This window comes from Diadema setosum, chromosome 2 (genome assembly GCF_964275005.1).
Source record: "Diadema setosum chromosome 2, eeDiaSeto1, whole genome shotgun sequence".
NCBI lineage: Eukaryota > Metazoa > Echinodermata > Echinoidea > Diadematoida > Diadematidae > Diadema > Diadema setosum.
Genome location: NC_092686.1, coordinates 33,006,107 through 33,020,084, shown reverse-complemented (window position 1 = coordinate 33,020,084; position 13,978 = coordinate 33,006,107). Strand labels below are relative to the sequence as shown.

Sequence of the window (13,978 nt, the reverse complement as noted above, 5' to 3'; positions counted from 1 at the left end):
TCGTTTCACGTTGGCAGACACCTTGGGCATTGCCCGGATGGCAAACCTTGTTTGAAGAGAGTAACCTTGATGGCTCCTGATGAGCAAGTGTCAAAGGGTGCATCTCTGATGGGTTCATTTATGCTGACTCCAGAGGCCTTCTGCTGGTCAACATTATCTGGAGGTGAGCAAGTGCCAAAGGGTGCATCTCTGATGGGTTCATTTACGTTGTGTATGTTGACTTCTCGGGCCTTCTGCTGGTTTACATTCTCTGAAAATGAGCAAGTGTCAAAGGGTACATCTCTGATGGGTTCATTTATGCCGACTCCTGAGGCCTTCTGCCGGTCAACATCTGGAGATGAGCAAGTGTCAAAGGATGCATCTCTGATGAATTCATTTACGTATGTTTACTTCTGGGGCCTTTAATTTGCCACTGGACTGTCTTTGTTTACACTACAGTTACATCATCTCACTTTTGAAAAAGCTTCTCTCTTCTTGCCTCCATGGACTATCTTGCATTGTATTGCAAGTCGTATAATAAGAACTAAAATGAATGACTGTGTTGAAAACATCCTACCTCATTTTTCATCATCTCTGTTACTGCAGTTATCACTGCTCGTTTTGCGTTGGCAGACACCTTGGACATTGCCTGGATGGCAAACCTTGTTTGAAGAGAGTAACCTTGCTGACTCATGAGGCCTTCTGCTGGTCAATATTCTCTGGAGATGAGCAAGTGTCAAAGGGTGCATCTGTGATGGGTTCATTTATGCTGACTTCTGCGGTCTTCTGTAGGTCAGCATTCTGTGGAGAAGAGCAAGTGTCAAAGGGTGCATCTCTGATGGGTCATTCATGCTGACTCCTGAGGCCTTCTGCAGGTCAGTTAAGATGATTAAGTGTTATTGCCCACTTTAGTTGCATTACACAGTGTGAATGCACCACCCTAGCCAGCATCGAACCACCTGACATGCTTAGCACTTTTTGCACTGACTGATCTAATCCAATTTAACAAAACATTATTTAAGTAATGTCAATGCAATTAAACTTTATGAATATCTCTTGTCACAGTTAACATGCTATCTCCGTAAAATACATATTTACACCTTAAGAGAATAATCACCTGAATCAAGAACACATTTTCCATAGATTGAACATGTAAATTTGATGTGCGTTCAGAATGAAGATAATCACCATCTGAGAACATGGACAAAGTCCTCTTCTCTACCAAGAGGTTACTAAATCATCACTCGAAATCATTTCAGCTCATTGGTAATGACCTCAAACTTTGAAAAATGTAATATTGATATTTGTGACCGAAAGCCGAATAAATAACAATAATAATAATAAGTCAAGGCTCACCTCACACAAGAGACTGGTCTTGTCTTTCCAGACCTCCTGTAATTACATTGTTGAACCTTTACTTCCCACACTTTCCTTCTTTATGGGTTGTCTTTTTTGCGGGGGAAGTGATGCATAATTATGTTTCACGCATTTTTGTCTCTCTTTTATTTTCTTATTATTTTATTGATTTGAACAGCTCCATGCTGCACACTAGGGCATTATTTATTTTTTTACATTAAAATACTCCAAACTGCTGAGTACTTATTCACATTTGAGCAAGAAGCTAGAGCAGCCAGCAGCACTAGTCATAATGAGCAACTGAGTGTAGCACATCACGTGTAGTATTAGTGTTGGGATGTCGACTGCTATGCTAGTGATTTGCTCGAAGTTGGTCCCAATAATGATGGCGTCCTATACTAGTCATGTGGAGGGCTTTTGACCAATCATAAAGCGACTGATCTGAAACTGGGTTGGCCGAACTCTCGCTAGCTCGCGGTGTGTTATGTGTGGGCGGCGACTGCTGCCATACACGTTCAGGGTATCTACTGAGCTGCGGAAGCTAGGGAAATTCTGAATGTTACCAACCTGCATTCTGTATCCTCTTTTAATCTTATTTGTCCAAAAGGGTTGTTTCAAATTCATGAAATTCTTCCGTCGAGATGTTTTCATTGCAACTGATTGACAAATTGCCCTTCATCGATGTAAATCAGCACTGAATTGATCAATGTTTTGGTAGTAGCCATGATAAAAAATCATGGGCGTTCATACTTCATTGCTTATTTATGTCGATGAAGGACAATTTATCAATCAGTTTTTACTATATAAGATATTACGAGAATACATTGTATTAACATCATTTTTATATTTTCATTGTAAAGATTATCACTTGCCCAAACTTGCAAGTGAGTTTGTCATTGGCTTGCCCACCGTTGATTTTTACTCGCTGCCCCGGGCAAGCGGGCAAGCGGGTTTGTCGCACCCTGCACAGGGGACAGAGGTCAAATTAAACTTGGTTCAAGAAATGTATACAAAATAACTACTCAACTCATCTTGAGGTTGTGCCATGAAACTTTTTAACATGTCAGGTCTGTTTCTTGCCAATCATGTTGAACTGTGATCTCATATGGTCAAGATGTACTGTAGACCTATTGGGTGATTAATCTGTAAATCTGGAGGCGTGCCAGTTGGCATAGTAACATTTGCAGGGTTTTTTTATTTGTCGCTATTTTTCTTTATGTTGGGATATGTTGATACATTTGTACTTGATTTTCTTTATGTTTAGCTTAATTTCTATAATTTAATGTGCTTTAATTTCATGTCCCAAGTATTTGACGTACATGTAGTTATTTCTCCCATACCACCTTCAGTGTATCTCGCTCCTCAGTTTAGATCAAGTAACCTTTCCTTTTGGTTGCCATTTTTTACATTATCACTTCCACCTTTCCTTTTCTCATCCCTCTTCGTTCTTGATTCTGTTTGTGAATTGGTTTATTCCATTTCAGTTGCTTCTGTTGTACCCTTTACAGTTGTGTTTTGATAGGTTAGGTTGTACATAAATCTGAGTATAAATATGTAAATGTAAATATGTAAAATCTTGCTGTTTGGCAAAGCAGCACCCATATTAAAGCAATGCACAACCAGACTTTATTGAGTTTAGTTTGTTTTATTTGCATTCTGCTTGATTTACCGGTATTTGTACTCTATACTTCATGTGTTTTGTGTTTGTTGTGGGAAGCTTGAATGAGAGTTGATATTCTATTAGTTTCAAAATTTGAAATATATAGGAATGATTCTGTTGTGTTTACCATGACAACAAAGTTTAATATCTGTGATACACATTATGGTAGCTTTATTTCACACCTGCATATAATATTAGCTAGTTGCCTTCATGCTCTAAACAAGGCACCATGGCGCTTTTCTCAGTCTCCTTCACATCGCCTTGGCAAGTTTGTACAAGTTGCCATCTTTCCTTATTCATTGGCCAAAACAAAGTTCCTTGGCGAGGTGTACATTCTACAAACACACACACACACACACACACACACACACACACACGCAATTGTGCAAGTTGCCCTGTCATCACACACAAAATGACTCATTTTCACTTTTAACAAATCTGTAATACAGGCGACTCCTGTTATCAAATAACAAAGTCCTTGGGATAGGCAGTTTTCTTTGGTTATATTGAAATTTCACTATAACTGAACAGTAAAATGTTTAAAGATCTTTACATGATAATATTGGGACCTGAATTTTACTTTGTCGAGAACTTTGTCACTAGTTTGTAATAAAGGGAGTGCACTTGATAGTTCATTCAGCTCACACACACCCGCAAAATCTATGCACGTGGTTTGGGTCAGTTGTAGGGGAGTGACTGAATCTGTGGTGTATGCATGTTGGGAATCAAAAGCGAGTAAAGCGTCTGCCCTATTTCTCACTCCCTCTTTCAACCTCTCAGTGCAGACCCACACGTTTCATGGGTACACTGAATGTTTTTAATGAAAATATGGAAAACTTACTAATGTGAGTCAACAAATACACATTTACAACATTGCTACCTATGTAAACTCTTTATTTAACATGAACATATGCTAACAAGTCAATTTTCTGACCTGCAAGTGGGGTGGCTGTATAGCGACAGTATGTACCGGTATTCTATGTTACATTTATTTTAAATAACCTATGGGTCTCTGCTGTAGCAAAAAAATTATTGTTGACAAGAATGATAATAATAATAATGATAATAATAATTATAATAATATGACACATTTATTTAGCGCTCAATACAATGTTTCGAAGCACTTTACAATCACCAAAACAAACAAACATATAAATTCGCTTAGAGTACAAATAATCTACTACAAATGCATGTAATCATAGAATAAGAATAATGTCGCAGTCCTGAATATCTTATTATAATGGGGTTTGAGTGAGAATGGAGTGTACATGTAAATGCTATACTGCGACGGGCCTAGCCTCTTATGAAATAATCCAATCTTTGTCACGAATATGTACAAGAAATATCGTGATACATTAACTACACCAAAATCAGCATAATGAAATGAGTCCAAATTCAAAAGCACAGTGGAGTTACATGATGACTAATTACAATGGAAAATATCAGCATTGCTACTGCAGCAGAAGACACAAATCAACACATTTCTATTAAATACATGTAGTACGTAAATGCAAAATTCCTGTTGTGAAGAAGGTTGGAATTGGAACATTGCACATACCTAATAGTATAAATCTCATGCTGAAAAAAAAAAAAATAGTACTGTAAAAGTGGATATTTTCGCGCGACTTATTTTTCGCGCTAGGCCGGGCAAGAAGAGTTTTGCGTGTTTTTAATTCCGCGGAATCAAGACAACTACTGGAACATACGACATGCAAAAATATTCGCATGCTTTTATTTTTGCGCTACGTTCTGGTTGCGCGAAATGCACAAAAATTTCAACACTGCAAAAATATCCACTTTTACAGTAACTGACACAGAGAGGAATTGAAAAGGGAAATAAAAGCAGTGACACATCAGTAACTATACAATGTACTAGTAGAGATTGTACCCCTAATGAGTGTGTACAACAGTCTGGAGGTTATCAGCAAATTAATGCAAATCAATCATGGAACACTGTCTTACAGATACATACATGATGACAGCCATTTCAGTCATCAGGCTATGACCTGTCCCGTTTACTTTGCAGGCAAAAGGATAAATTACTGATTTTTAGTTTCTTTGCAAGATTTGTTGAGAAGTACACTTCATCTCGGAGGAGGAACTTGTGAGAACACTAAGACCATGGGCCCAGAATTCAAGTTATAGACAACTTTTCTTTTTTTTTGGGGGGGGGGGGGTAATCAAAAGCAAGAAAGATAAATATCTTACTGAGATATACACAATAGCAGTCTGAGCTCATTTTTAAAACAGCTATGACAAGAACTACGATATGAGATGTCATTACTGAGCCACACAAGACAGACCACCATTCAAATAGTCATCACATTCTTAGTACTTGCTTATTTTCCCTATGATCCATTTGTTTCCCCTAATAACATTCAACATAATGCTCTCTGGAATATTGCAAAAGTGGAAATTTTTCACACAAGTTACTTTTTGCGCTGAGCTGGGTAAGATGAATTTCACATGTTTTTAATTCCCTTATACCAAAGCACTGAATTTAATTCCATGGAATCAAAACATTGAAAAGTGTTACATATAACATGCAAAAAAAAATTGCATGTCTTTATAGTGTGCTAGTTTCTAATTGTGCAAAATACCAAAATTTTCACACTGCCAATATTTCCACTTTTACAGTACCTTTCATTGTGATCTTTCTTCTCCTTCAAAACTTTATCCCGACAGATCCACTTATTTCATATCTGAGTGTAAAAAAAAAAAAAAAAAAAAGGCGGAATATACCAGGCACACAGTTACATTTATCTTACACAGACCTGCCCGCATAAAAATATACAGAGTATACCTTTTAGAATACTTTAATGATCTGTGATAAATAACATTTAATAATGAAAGGGAATTGACCCCACAAATTGACTTGTAGGATACTTCCCCTCCATTTTCAGATGATAGACAACAAAAATGTCAAGCACCAACTTCAATTCAGCGTTTCACTGTATCTTTGAAGGATCAGTCAAGCCTGTCTCATACATGTGAGTTTACAAACAAGACGTCATTTACAGATACCATCGCTGCAAAGAAGTCTGCTTTGCTTAGGAATCCACAGGAACATCATAGCAACTGCCATCTTAATCCACAACTTATTACCCTCGATTACCTTTAATAATTATAGAGCCTTCATCTATGCATTCAACTTTAATAGTTGAGCTTTATTGCACAACAGATTTTTCATGGGAACATTGCAGGGACTACTTGCATAACCAAAATTCATGGAAGTAGCCGAACAAATACCAGTAGTTATCTTCACAAAAGATTAAAAAAAGAGAGAAAAAAATTCCACCTTATTTTTACATATCTTCATCAAAAATAAGTCTTGAAATGTCATGCTACTTTTTATGGCACGGATGTAAAGGAAATGCCACTCTAAGAAAAACTAGAGTTTAGATTTAAGTGCTGAAAGGACCCAAGCTACAGACACGCTCGTTATACAAAAACCTATTCAACCGCATTACAAAATCTGTTTCATCGTGGGCATGTGGTGAAGTAATTGTGTAAGATGCCCACTCACTTGGAAGACTGAACTGGAAATGTGAAGTCAGGACTGTTTTGATTGTAGAAGTTGATGATGTTACCCATGGATTCCAACATGCCTACTCTTCATTATTGATGAGTAGGCATTTACCTGGGAAGGGCGAGAGAAGGAGAGAGGGAAACAGATAGAAAGAGAAAGGAAGAGATGGAAGCAGAATGAAATACATGTTTAACACAAACTCCATGAAACATGATAACAACTAATCCCAGAACAAAAATGATGCTAAAATGTATTGACTGCGTCTATGAAGTTGATTTAGTTCAATACTGTATATAGTGAATTAATGATCTTCATTTAAAAAAAAAACAAAATAAAAAATCTTACTATGTGTGCTCAATTCTGAAAACAAATGTCTCAGAATACCAGAATAAAATGCTCTCCAATGACTTGTCTCAAGTTAGATGGCAAACATACTGAACAAGGGCGATTTAATGACTGCTTAGAATCTACTGAGATGCCTCTGCATTTTCAAGGAACTGTCATATTAAAGGCCGTTCATTCACATTTTGGAATGTTCCCATTAGACATTCCCAGCTGAAGTTAAGTTGGATAATCACTGTTAACTTGAGGTTTGCAACATCTGACTGGACCTCAGACCCTTCAATCCTGCCCATTTCATCAAAGTACCTTTTTATTTTACACTGCTAGCTTCCCTAAATACCACGGGACATCCTAATTGAAGTTGCAATGAATGCAATGGTCATACTGTAAAAGCCATTATTTTCGGGAGGGTTGAAGTTTCGTGAATTTCACAAATCACTGCTGGGCTGCAAAATTAACAGCATACAAAAGTATTGCCACCTGATTGTGATCATGCATAGCGAACAGACATGCATTGGTGCACTCATGATCGCCCGAGGTCAAAATCGCAAAAAACAGCACCTTTTTGAAAGAGTCTGTGACCTCCTCATATGTGAAAATATCTGTATGTGAAAAATAACAGCTTCTGCAGTATTACTTTGTAGTCACAGCACATTCATATTTTTGTGTGTGTGTGTGTGTGTGTGTGTGTGTGTGTGTGTGTGTGTGTGTGTGCACAAAGTCGGCTTTTACCTTCCTCATCCACCACCTGCAGCAGGGGGTGGGGCGGGGCCTGACCCCCTTCCACCGAAGCCTCCCATTCTCCTCCTGGGTGGTGGTGGAGGACCACCAGGTCTGCAACGCATCATTGATTTGCAAAGAACAAACGAGAGAGAGAGAGAGAGAGAGAGCAAGCCATTATGATTACAAGACCAAAATTGATATATTTTCCTCTTCTAAAATAATTCCAACACAAATTATCATGAAAATCACTTTCCCAATAGAATTTCACATTATCATTTCATGGAGCCTTACAGATTCCACGGACCATGCTTTCATGAAAATTGACCATGCTTCTGTGACCCTTCAAAAGTTTCATGACCATGACACATCACCACATCACCATGCAAATTTTCAAACACTCAAAAAAAAATATACATACTAAACAAAGTTCACATTTGTGTTTGTTTGTGTGTGTGTGTGTGTGTGTAACTTTAATCCTGATGTACCCTTTTGATGTTCTGACACATCCTCCCTTTAAAGATAGTATCATTGTGATGATTATAAGAAAAGCATCATATTTGTGACTTCATACAAATCAAGTGAGAAGTACTGTGCACATTTATCAACCCTGTGGCAAAGATGCCTGTCTGTAAACCCCTCACATAAGGAATACTTGTGTTGTTTTATTTTAAAACAACTTTCAAATTGAAGAAACAGAAACTTCAAAGAGCATAATACATCACAATATTTTATCATCTATAAAAATTCTGCACTGTCTGCTGTGCACTTCCAAGCAATTTCTTTCATCAAAGGCAATTTCCTTGTTTGGGTATTATTCTCTCTTCACCCGTTGAGGACAAGTCCCAAGAATACTCGGGCAGGTGTCTATGCGAATTTTGTTATAGCAAAATCAGTCCGTCCTCAATTGGTTAAATGTATTTGACTGTCATGGTATGACCAGTGCTCACATGTTAACGCATTTTCATCATGGTACAACATGTATTTGGGTTTGTCAGTTAACTGTAACAAAGGTATGATAAACTACATTACACTCACACACACACACACAAATCAAACAGAGAAATGGCAGCATCTCATCCTGGACATAAATATCTTCTCCGGAGAGAACAAGATTTTCACATGTAATTTTTCTGTCCTACCTTCCCCCACTGCCTGTCAGTCCCTGACGATAGTCAGACTTGTAGCCGGTTCCTTGGCTGGTCAAATTAGGCTTTTAATTATGGACAGGATATGAGAGAAAGAGAGAGCAAGAACGGAAAGACAGAAAACTTACAAGTGAGTGACCAACTGTGGAATCCCTGTTCTTATGCAACATACATGTAACAACAACAAACACACGATTAAAAGAAAACCTACATGTATGAGTGAATGACGACTGATATTCCTGCTCATTTTTTTTTTTTTTTTTTTTTGCAATGCATATTGATACTTCCTGCCTGAATACTTATATCATGACTATAAGCAAAATTGCACACTGGCACTGGTCTGATGGTCCATGACCAGTAAAAATCACTGTTGGACCAGTAGGGAAAAAAAAATGGGTTTGTGTGGAGCCCTGCTAAAAGATTCATGACTGTTGTTTGCACTTTTCTGTTCACATGTTTTACAACATTTCTGTCACTAAAGACCACTAAAGAAAGTGACATGTATGTTAACTTGTTTATGTTTATCATTTAATCCTACACTGAGTGTTAGTGTTTATTATAGTATTGCAAGTTTTAACTCTAAGCCTGGACAGGGGCAACACTACTGTAATCATATCTGGATGATTCTGTACAAATATCATGATATCATTTGAGAAATATTTTGACACATATTTTCCAGTCAATACTACTGCCCAGGGACTGTGAAAGTACCAGAAGCTCTCTCACAATCTGATGACTTGGAGCAACAAGTTTGCCTCACTTGTTTAACAAGCTACAATACAGCCATAAACTACGCAGTCATCTCACCGCTGATGTTCTTGTCTGTTTGCAAACAAATTGTTTTCTCTATTGTAATCATTACCACTTCTCACAGGGTAGTGCACTGGAACCAGAACCAATAAAGATCACTATTTTGGAGCCTAGCAATGACTCTAGTATGCAGTGTCACTACCTTAACAGAACTTCATACCCTTTGCATTCGAAACCACTGGGAATTCTTCAATGAAATTGCCTGTTTGAATTTGTATGAGATTAGCACACAAAGCAGCCACAGGCATATACATCATTGATGTTCTAGTGGAACAGCTAATGGGAAAACAGCTCGGATGATTCATCTTTATTAAGCAAAAATGGTCTTCAGACCTACAATAGCATCTTGTAAATCTGGATCACTCTTTTCAAGTAGATATATAACTAGGAGTTCATACTCCAAAAGACAAAGATAGTTTGTTTGGTCCAAATCTTGCCGGACAAGAATCATGCAGATTGTGCAAGTTGAGCAAGAACTGATCAAAGCAAAAGAAGTTGACTGACATTTGCATGTTATATGATGAGTACTCCCACACAGCATCCTGTTTAGAATGAAAAAACAGAGCTGTACAGGATCCATGTAACCTTTCCATGACTTCAGCAAGACTACTTTTTTTACATGAAATATGCAGACCATAATTAAAAATGTTTCCTCCATACTTCAGCTCAAGGACATCCTGTTTGTAAACATCATGCCACACAGGGGATCAGAAACATGCAAGTTGTCTCTAAAGACTTTAAATAGAGAAACACAGTGCCCCTCCCCTTCTAGTATGGAGTGTGTTATTTACTAAGCAAACAAAACCACAATATCAAAAATGATGAGGACTTACCGAAAACATTGTCCTGAAGCTGAAATTTCCAAAGGGGGAGAAAATATGAATCAAGAAATTATAAAAAGCCCATGGCTTGATTTAAGTATAAAACAAGAAAATAATTATGTACTCTACACTAATCTTACTTCTTGCAGGATATGATTCTACATTTCCGAATTAAAATTGATGTCTGATAATTTGCAAGTGATTTTGTCTAATTTACTGTAAAAAAAAAAAAAAAAAATGAAAATAATGCTTTTGGTGTGAGCCTACTTTTAAGGTAAAAGATCTTCCACAGGCTGTATCCATTACACGACTACATCCACTACAGCAAATACACGACATTTGTTCCAGCGACAATTGCTCCGATTATATCTTAGACTCCAAAGACATAGAGTTTGGGTTGTGATATGGTTTTAGGGTTTGGTTTGATGTGGGGATTAGGATTAGGGTTATGTTCGTGGGTAGAATTTATGTTAGGCTTAGCATGCAAAGACAGTCAACTTCACCCAAGTCAAATCTATTGGGACTGACGAAACCACTTAATATTACGTGAAATTCAACATCCTGGAAGTCATTTGTTTTTTTATTATGCAATGTCTTTTTATGTTTGCATTGTTAGCTTACAGTAGCAATATGTTGTATGTAGTGTTTATGTTCTGTTTGATTTGCATAAAAGCATTGTGAAGCTCAATTATTGGACTGTGATATGTGTTGCATGCAAAGTTTTTTACACGGTTGCAATCATCGTCATAAGAGTGAGAGTGTGAGTGAATTACATTATTTATTTGTATCTCCTTTCTTCACTCTTGATAACTCATGATCATTCAGTCACATCATTCATCATCAATAATATATAATCACCAAAAAGTGCATAGATGAGATGAGTTTCGCGTGTTTTTAATTCCACAGGATCAAGATATCAACTACTGGAACATATAGCAAGCAAAAATATTCGCGTGCCTTATTTTCGCGCTAGTTTCTGGTCGTGCGAAATGCGCAAAAATTTCCACTTTTGTAATAATAATAATAATAATAATAATAATAATAATAATAATAATAATTAATAATAATAGCAGTAGTAGTAGTAGTAGTAGTAGTAGTAGTAGTAGTAGTAATAATAATAATAATAATAATAATAATGATAATAATAATAATGATAATAATAATATTGATAATAATGTCTTATTTATCAGGGGTAGCCTCTTCAGTGTTGCCCCTGCTCTACCAGAGGGCCCCTGCCATTATTATTACCCTAGCATGGCCAGATACCCATTTATTATACACCTGCGTTGAGAGGGACATGGTGGGTACAAACATTTTGACCAGGATGTAAGCACTGGGTGGGAATCGAACTCGGGTCCTCTGATTGGGAGTCGAGAGTCTAATCCACAATGCCACAGTGCCCCCATTAACAACCTATTTTCCTTTGTCTTTTTATGAAAAAATGCAAGAATGCTTTAATTCCATGTTTGTTGAACGATGTACAGGGCGGGGGGAATTGGACTTGTACAATGAAAGTAACATATATTCATACAAATCTGGACTTGTAATAATCTTCAACATAGCCGAAATTCAACTTGAAAATTTTGACCTAGTGAAATATTATTTTAAAGAAATAAGTAAAGAGAAAATTGGGACTTTTCTGGAGCTTTGAATAGGCTGAGTTTTCGACTTGTGCAAGGTTGACTTAGGTGAGGTTGATTATTCTATGGGAGCAATTGTCGTACAAGCAAAATGTCATGGAACCCTTTGATGCACCTATGAGCATAACATACAGAAATAACACAAGGTACCCAAACAAAGTAGTGTTATCAAGATGAAATTTGTGGCAAATGTCACAAAATCTTCTGTAAAAATAAATTCCATTACTCTTCCATGACCTTAATGTATCAATGCATGTCCTTGTGAACTTATAGGATATTATATGAATGAAGCAACTCTCTTATTCACACAATGCAAAGTGGCAGTCATGTCATTCAAGGTTAATTTCAAATGCTTGCTGGTGGTTGGATGTGATCAATATTGGTGGAAGTAAGCATCCATACATGAACTTACAATAAGACAATGAAATTAACTGCTCCCCAAAATAGCTCTGGAATAATTGATAACCTCCATGGTGACCTGGACTCCAGAAGTTGCCCTAAATTTATGAAGAAAGCAAACAAACAGAGAAAACAAAAGGAAAAGTTACAGATCTTCAGTGATGAATAACATCAAATCAGCATACAATTACAGACTGCATACTGTGTAATACAGTGCACTCCCATTTGGAAGTCCTCAAGACCCGAGTTTTCTTTTGTTGTATCGAAATTATGTCATATAATCGAATAATTAAAAGAGATCAACAGCAAAATGATGCCGTAGATTATAAATGCACATTGTATTGGAAAGGTATTAGGTTCTACATGTATTTCACACGTACTATCAATAAAAAAAGGGTAAGGGTGCTGGTTTCAAAATTACGGCACAACTGAGACATGAGTGCGTCAAAATAACACCCGGTCCCTCACCCTGCGCACACGTTTGAAGCAGTTTATCTTGGAGAGTGGAGCATGTAAATTTACTGCATAAATTTTATTGATTTTTATCGCACTTTTAACGCACGCTTGTGAATTCAGAGTATTTTCTTTACATGTGAGTACCAGTAAAATTTCAAACAAATTGCGAGACATTTTGCCTAAACTTCTATTGATAGAAAAACATACTGTTGGACACCCAACCATTAACGTTAGAGTCTAATTTACATATTTACACATTGAAACTGCAGAAAAACAAAATCAAAGAAACACGACATGAATACAAGGCTATGGGGCTACAGTATGACCCAGCAAATTTAAAAGATCCAGTTGTCTAGGATTTACGGAGCGTTTATTTCCAGTAAAATGAGTTCATAACTGAACAAATTGGAAGATATGTTTTAAATGTAAACCATGTGAAAACGTAATCAATACTGACCACTCTGTGAGATGTACGGCATCGTAAGTTTGCCTGATGATCGTCGTATATCACGTCACCGGTTCGCGAAGAAGTACAGCTGTATATCACAGTTACTGATTATAATTATGGAGTATATAGTAAAAAGAAGTCAGCGACTGTATTTACTATGGTATCTGTATAACGCCTAACGCCAAATGAAAGAAGAGTAACAAAGCAGTTCTAAGACACCTTCATTATGCTCGAGGCAGGACCCTGGGAAAGTGTTGGAAATTTTGGTAAAATGTCTTGTTGTTGTTGTTGTTGTTGTTGTGGGTTTTTTGTGTTTTTTTTTTTTTTTTTTTTTTTTTGGGGGGGGGGGGGGGATTTTTCTTGTTGTTGAGGGGAATTGTTGAGTCTTCCTGACGGGAAAAACAACAACAAATGACCATGACACATATGACTGACCTGTGTTTGTAAAATCTCGTATAAAATGATATGAGAAAAAAAGATTAAACAAGAAACATCAATTCACTTTGGCCTTACTATACAAACATAAAATATTTGTTTAAAGATAACTGAAATAATTATACATTTTCATGTTTCACTATAACAAATAAAATCATTGGCAATAGTACAGCAATTACCGAAGAAAAAATGGAAGTATAGGCCCTATCACATCTAAAATAAAACCTATTCCCAA

The 13,978-nt window shown here is 36.8% G+C and overlaps 1 protein-coding gene across 2 annotated transcripts; it reads right to left on the bottom strand.

Moving 5' to 3' along the window:
- Positions 1 to 7,594: 7,594 nt before the first annotated feature.
- LOC140241929 (selenoprotein K-like) lies at positions 7,595 to 13,406 on the bottom strand. Of its 2 annotated transcripts, none has more exons than XM_072321679.1 (5): positions 13,318 to 13,406; positions 12,418 to 12,502; positions 10,378 to 10,396; positions 8,729 to 8,799; positions 7,595 to 7,700 (listed from the first exon to the last, which is right to left on the bottom strand). In XM_072321679.1, exons 1-5 carry the CDS (start codon positions 13,337 to 13,339, stop codon positions 7,595 to 7,597), a joined length of 303 nt encoding a protein of 100 aa, XP_072177780.1. In that variant the 5' UTR covers positions 13,340 to 13,406. The 2 variants fall into 2 exon arrangements, with proteins under 2 accessions (XP_072177780.1, XP_072177787.1); XM_072321686.1 differs by having other exon boundaries at positions 7,604 to 7,700.
- Between the last annotated feature and the right edge of the window lie 572 nt (positions 13,407 to 13,978).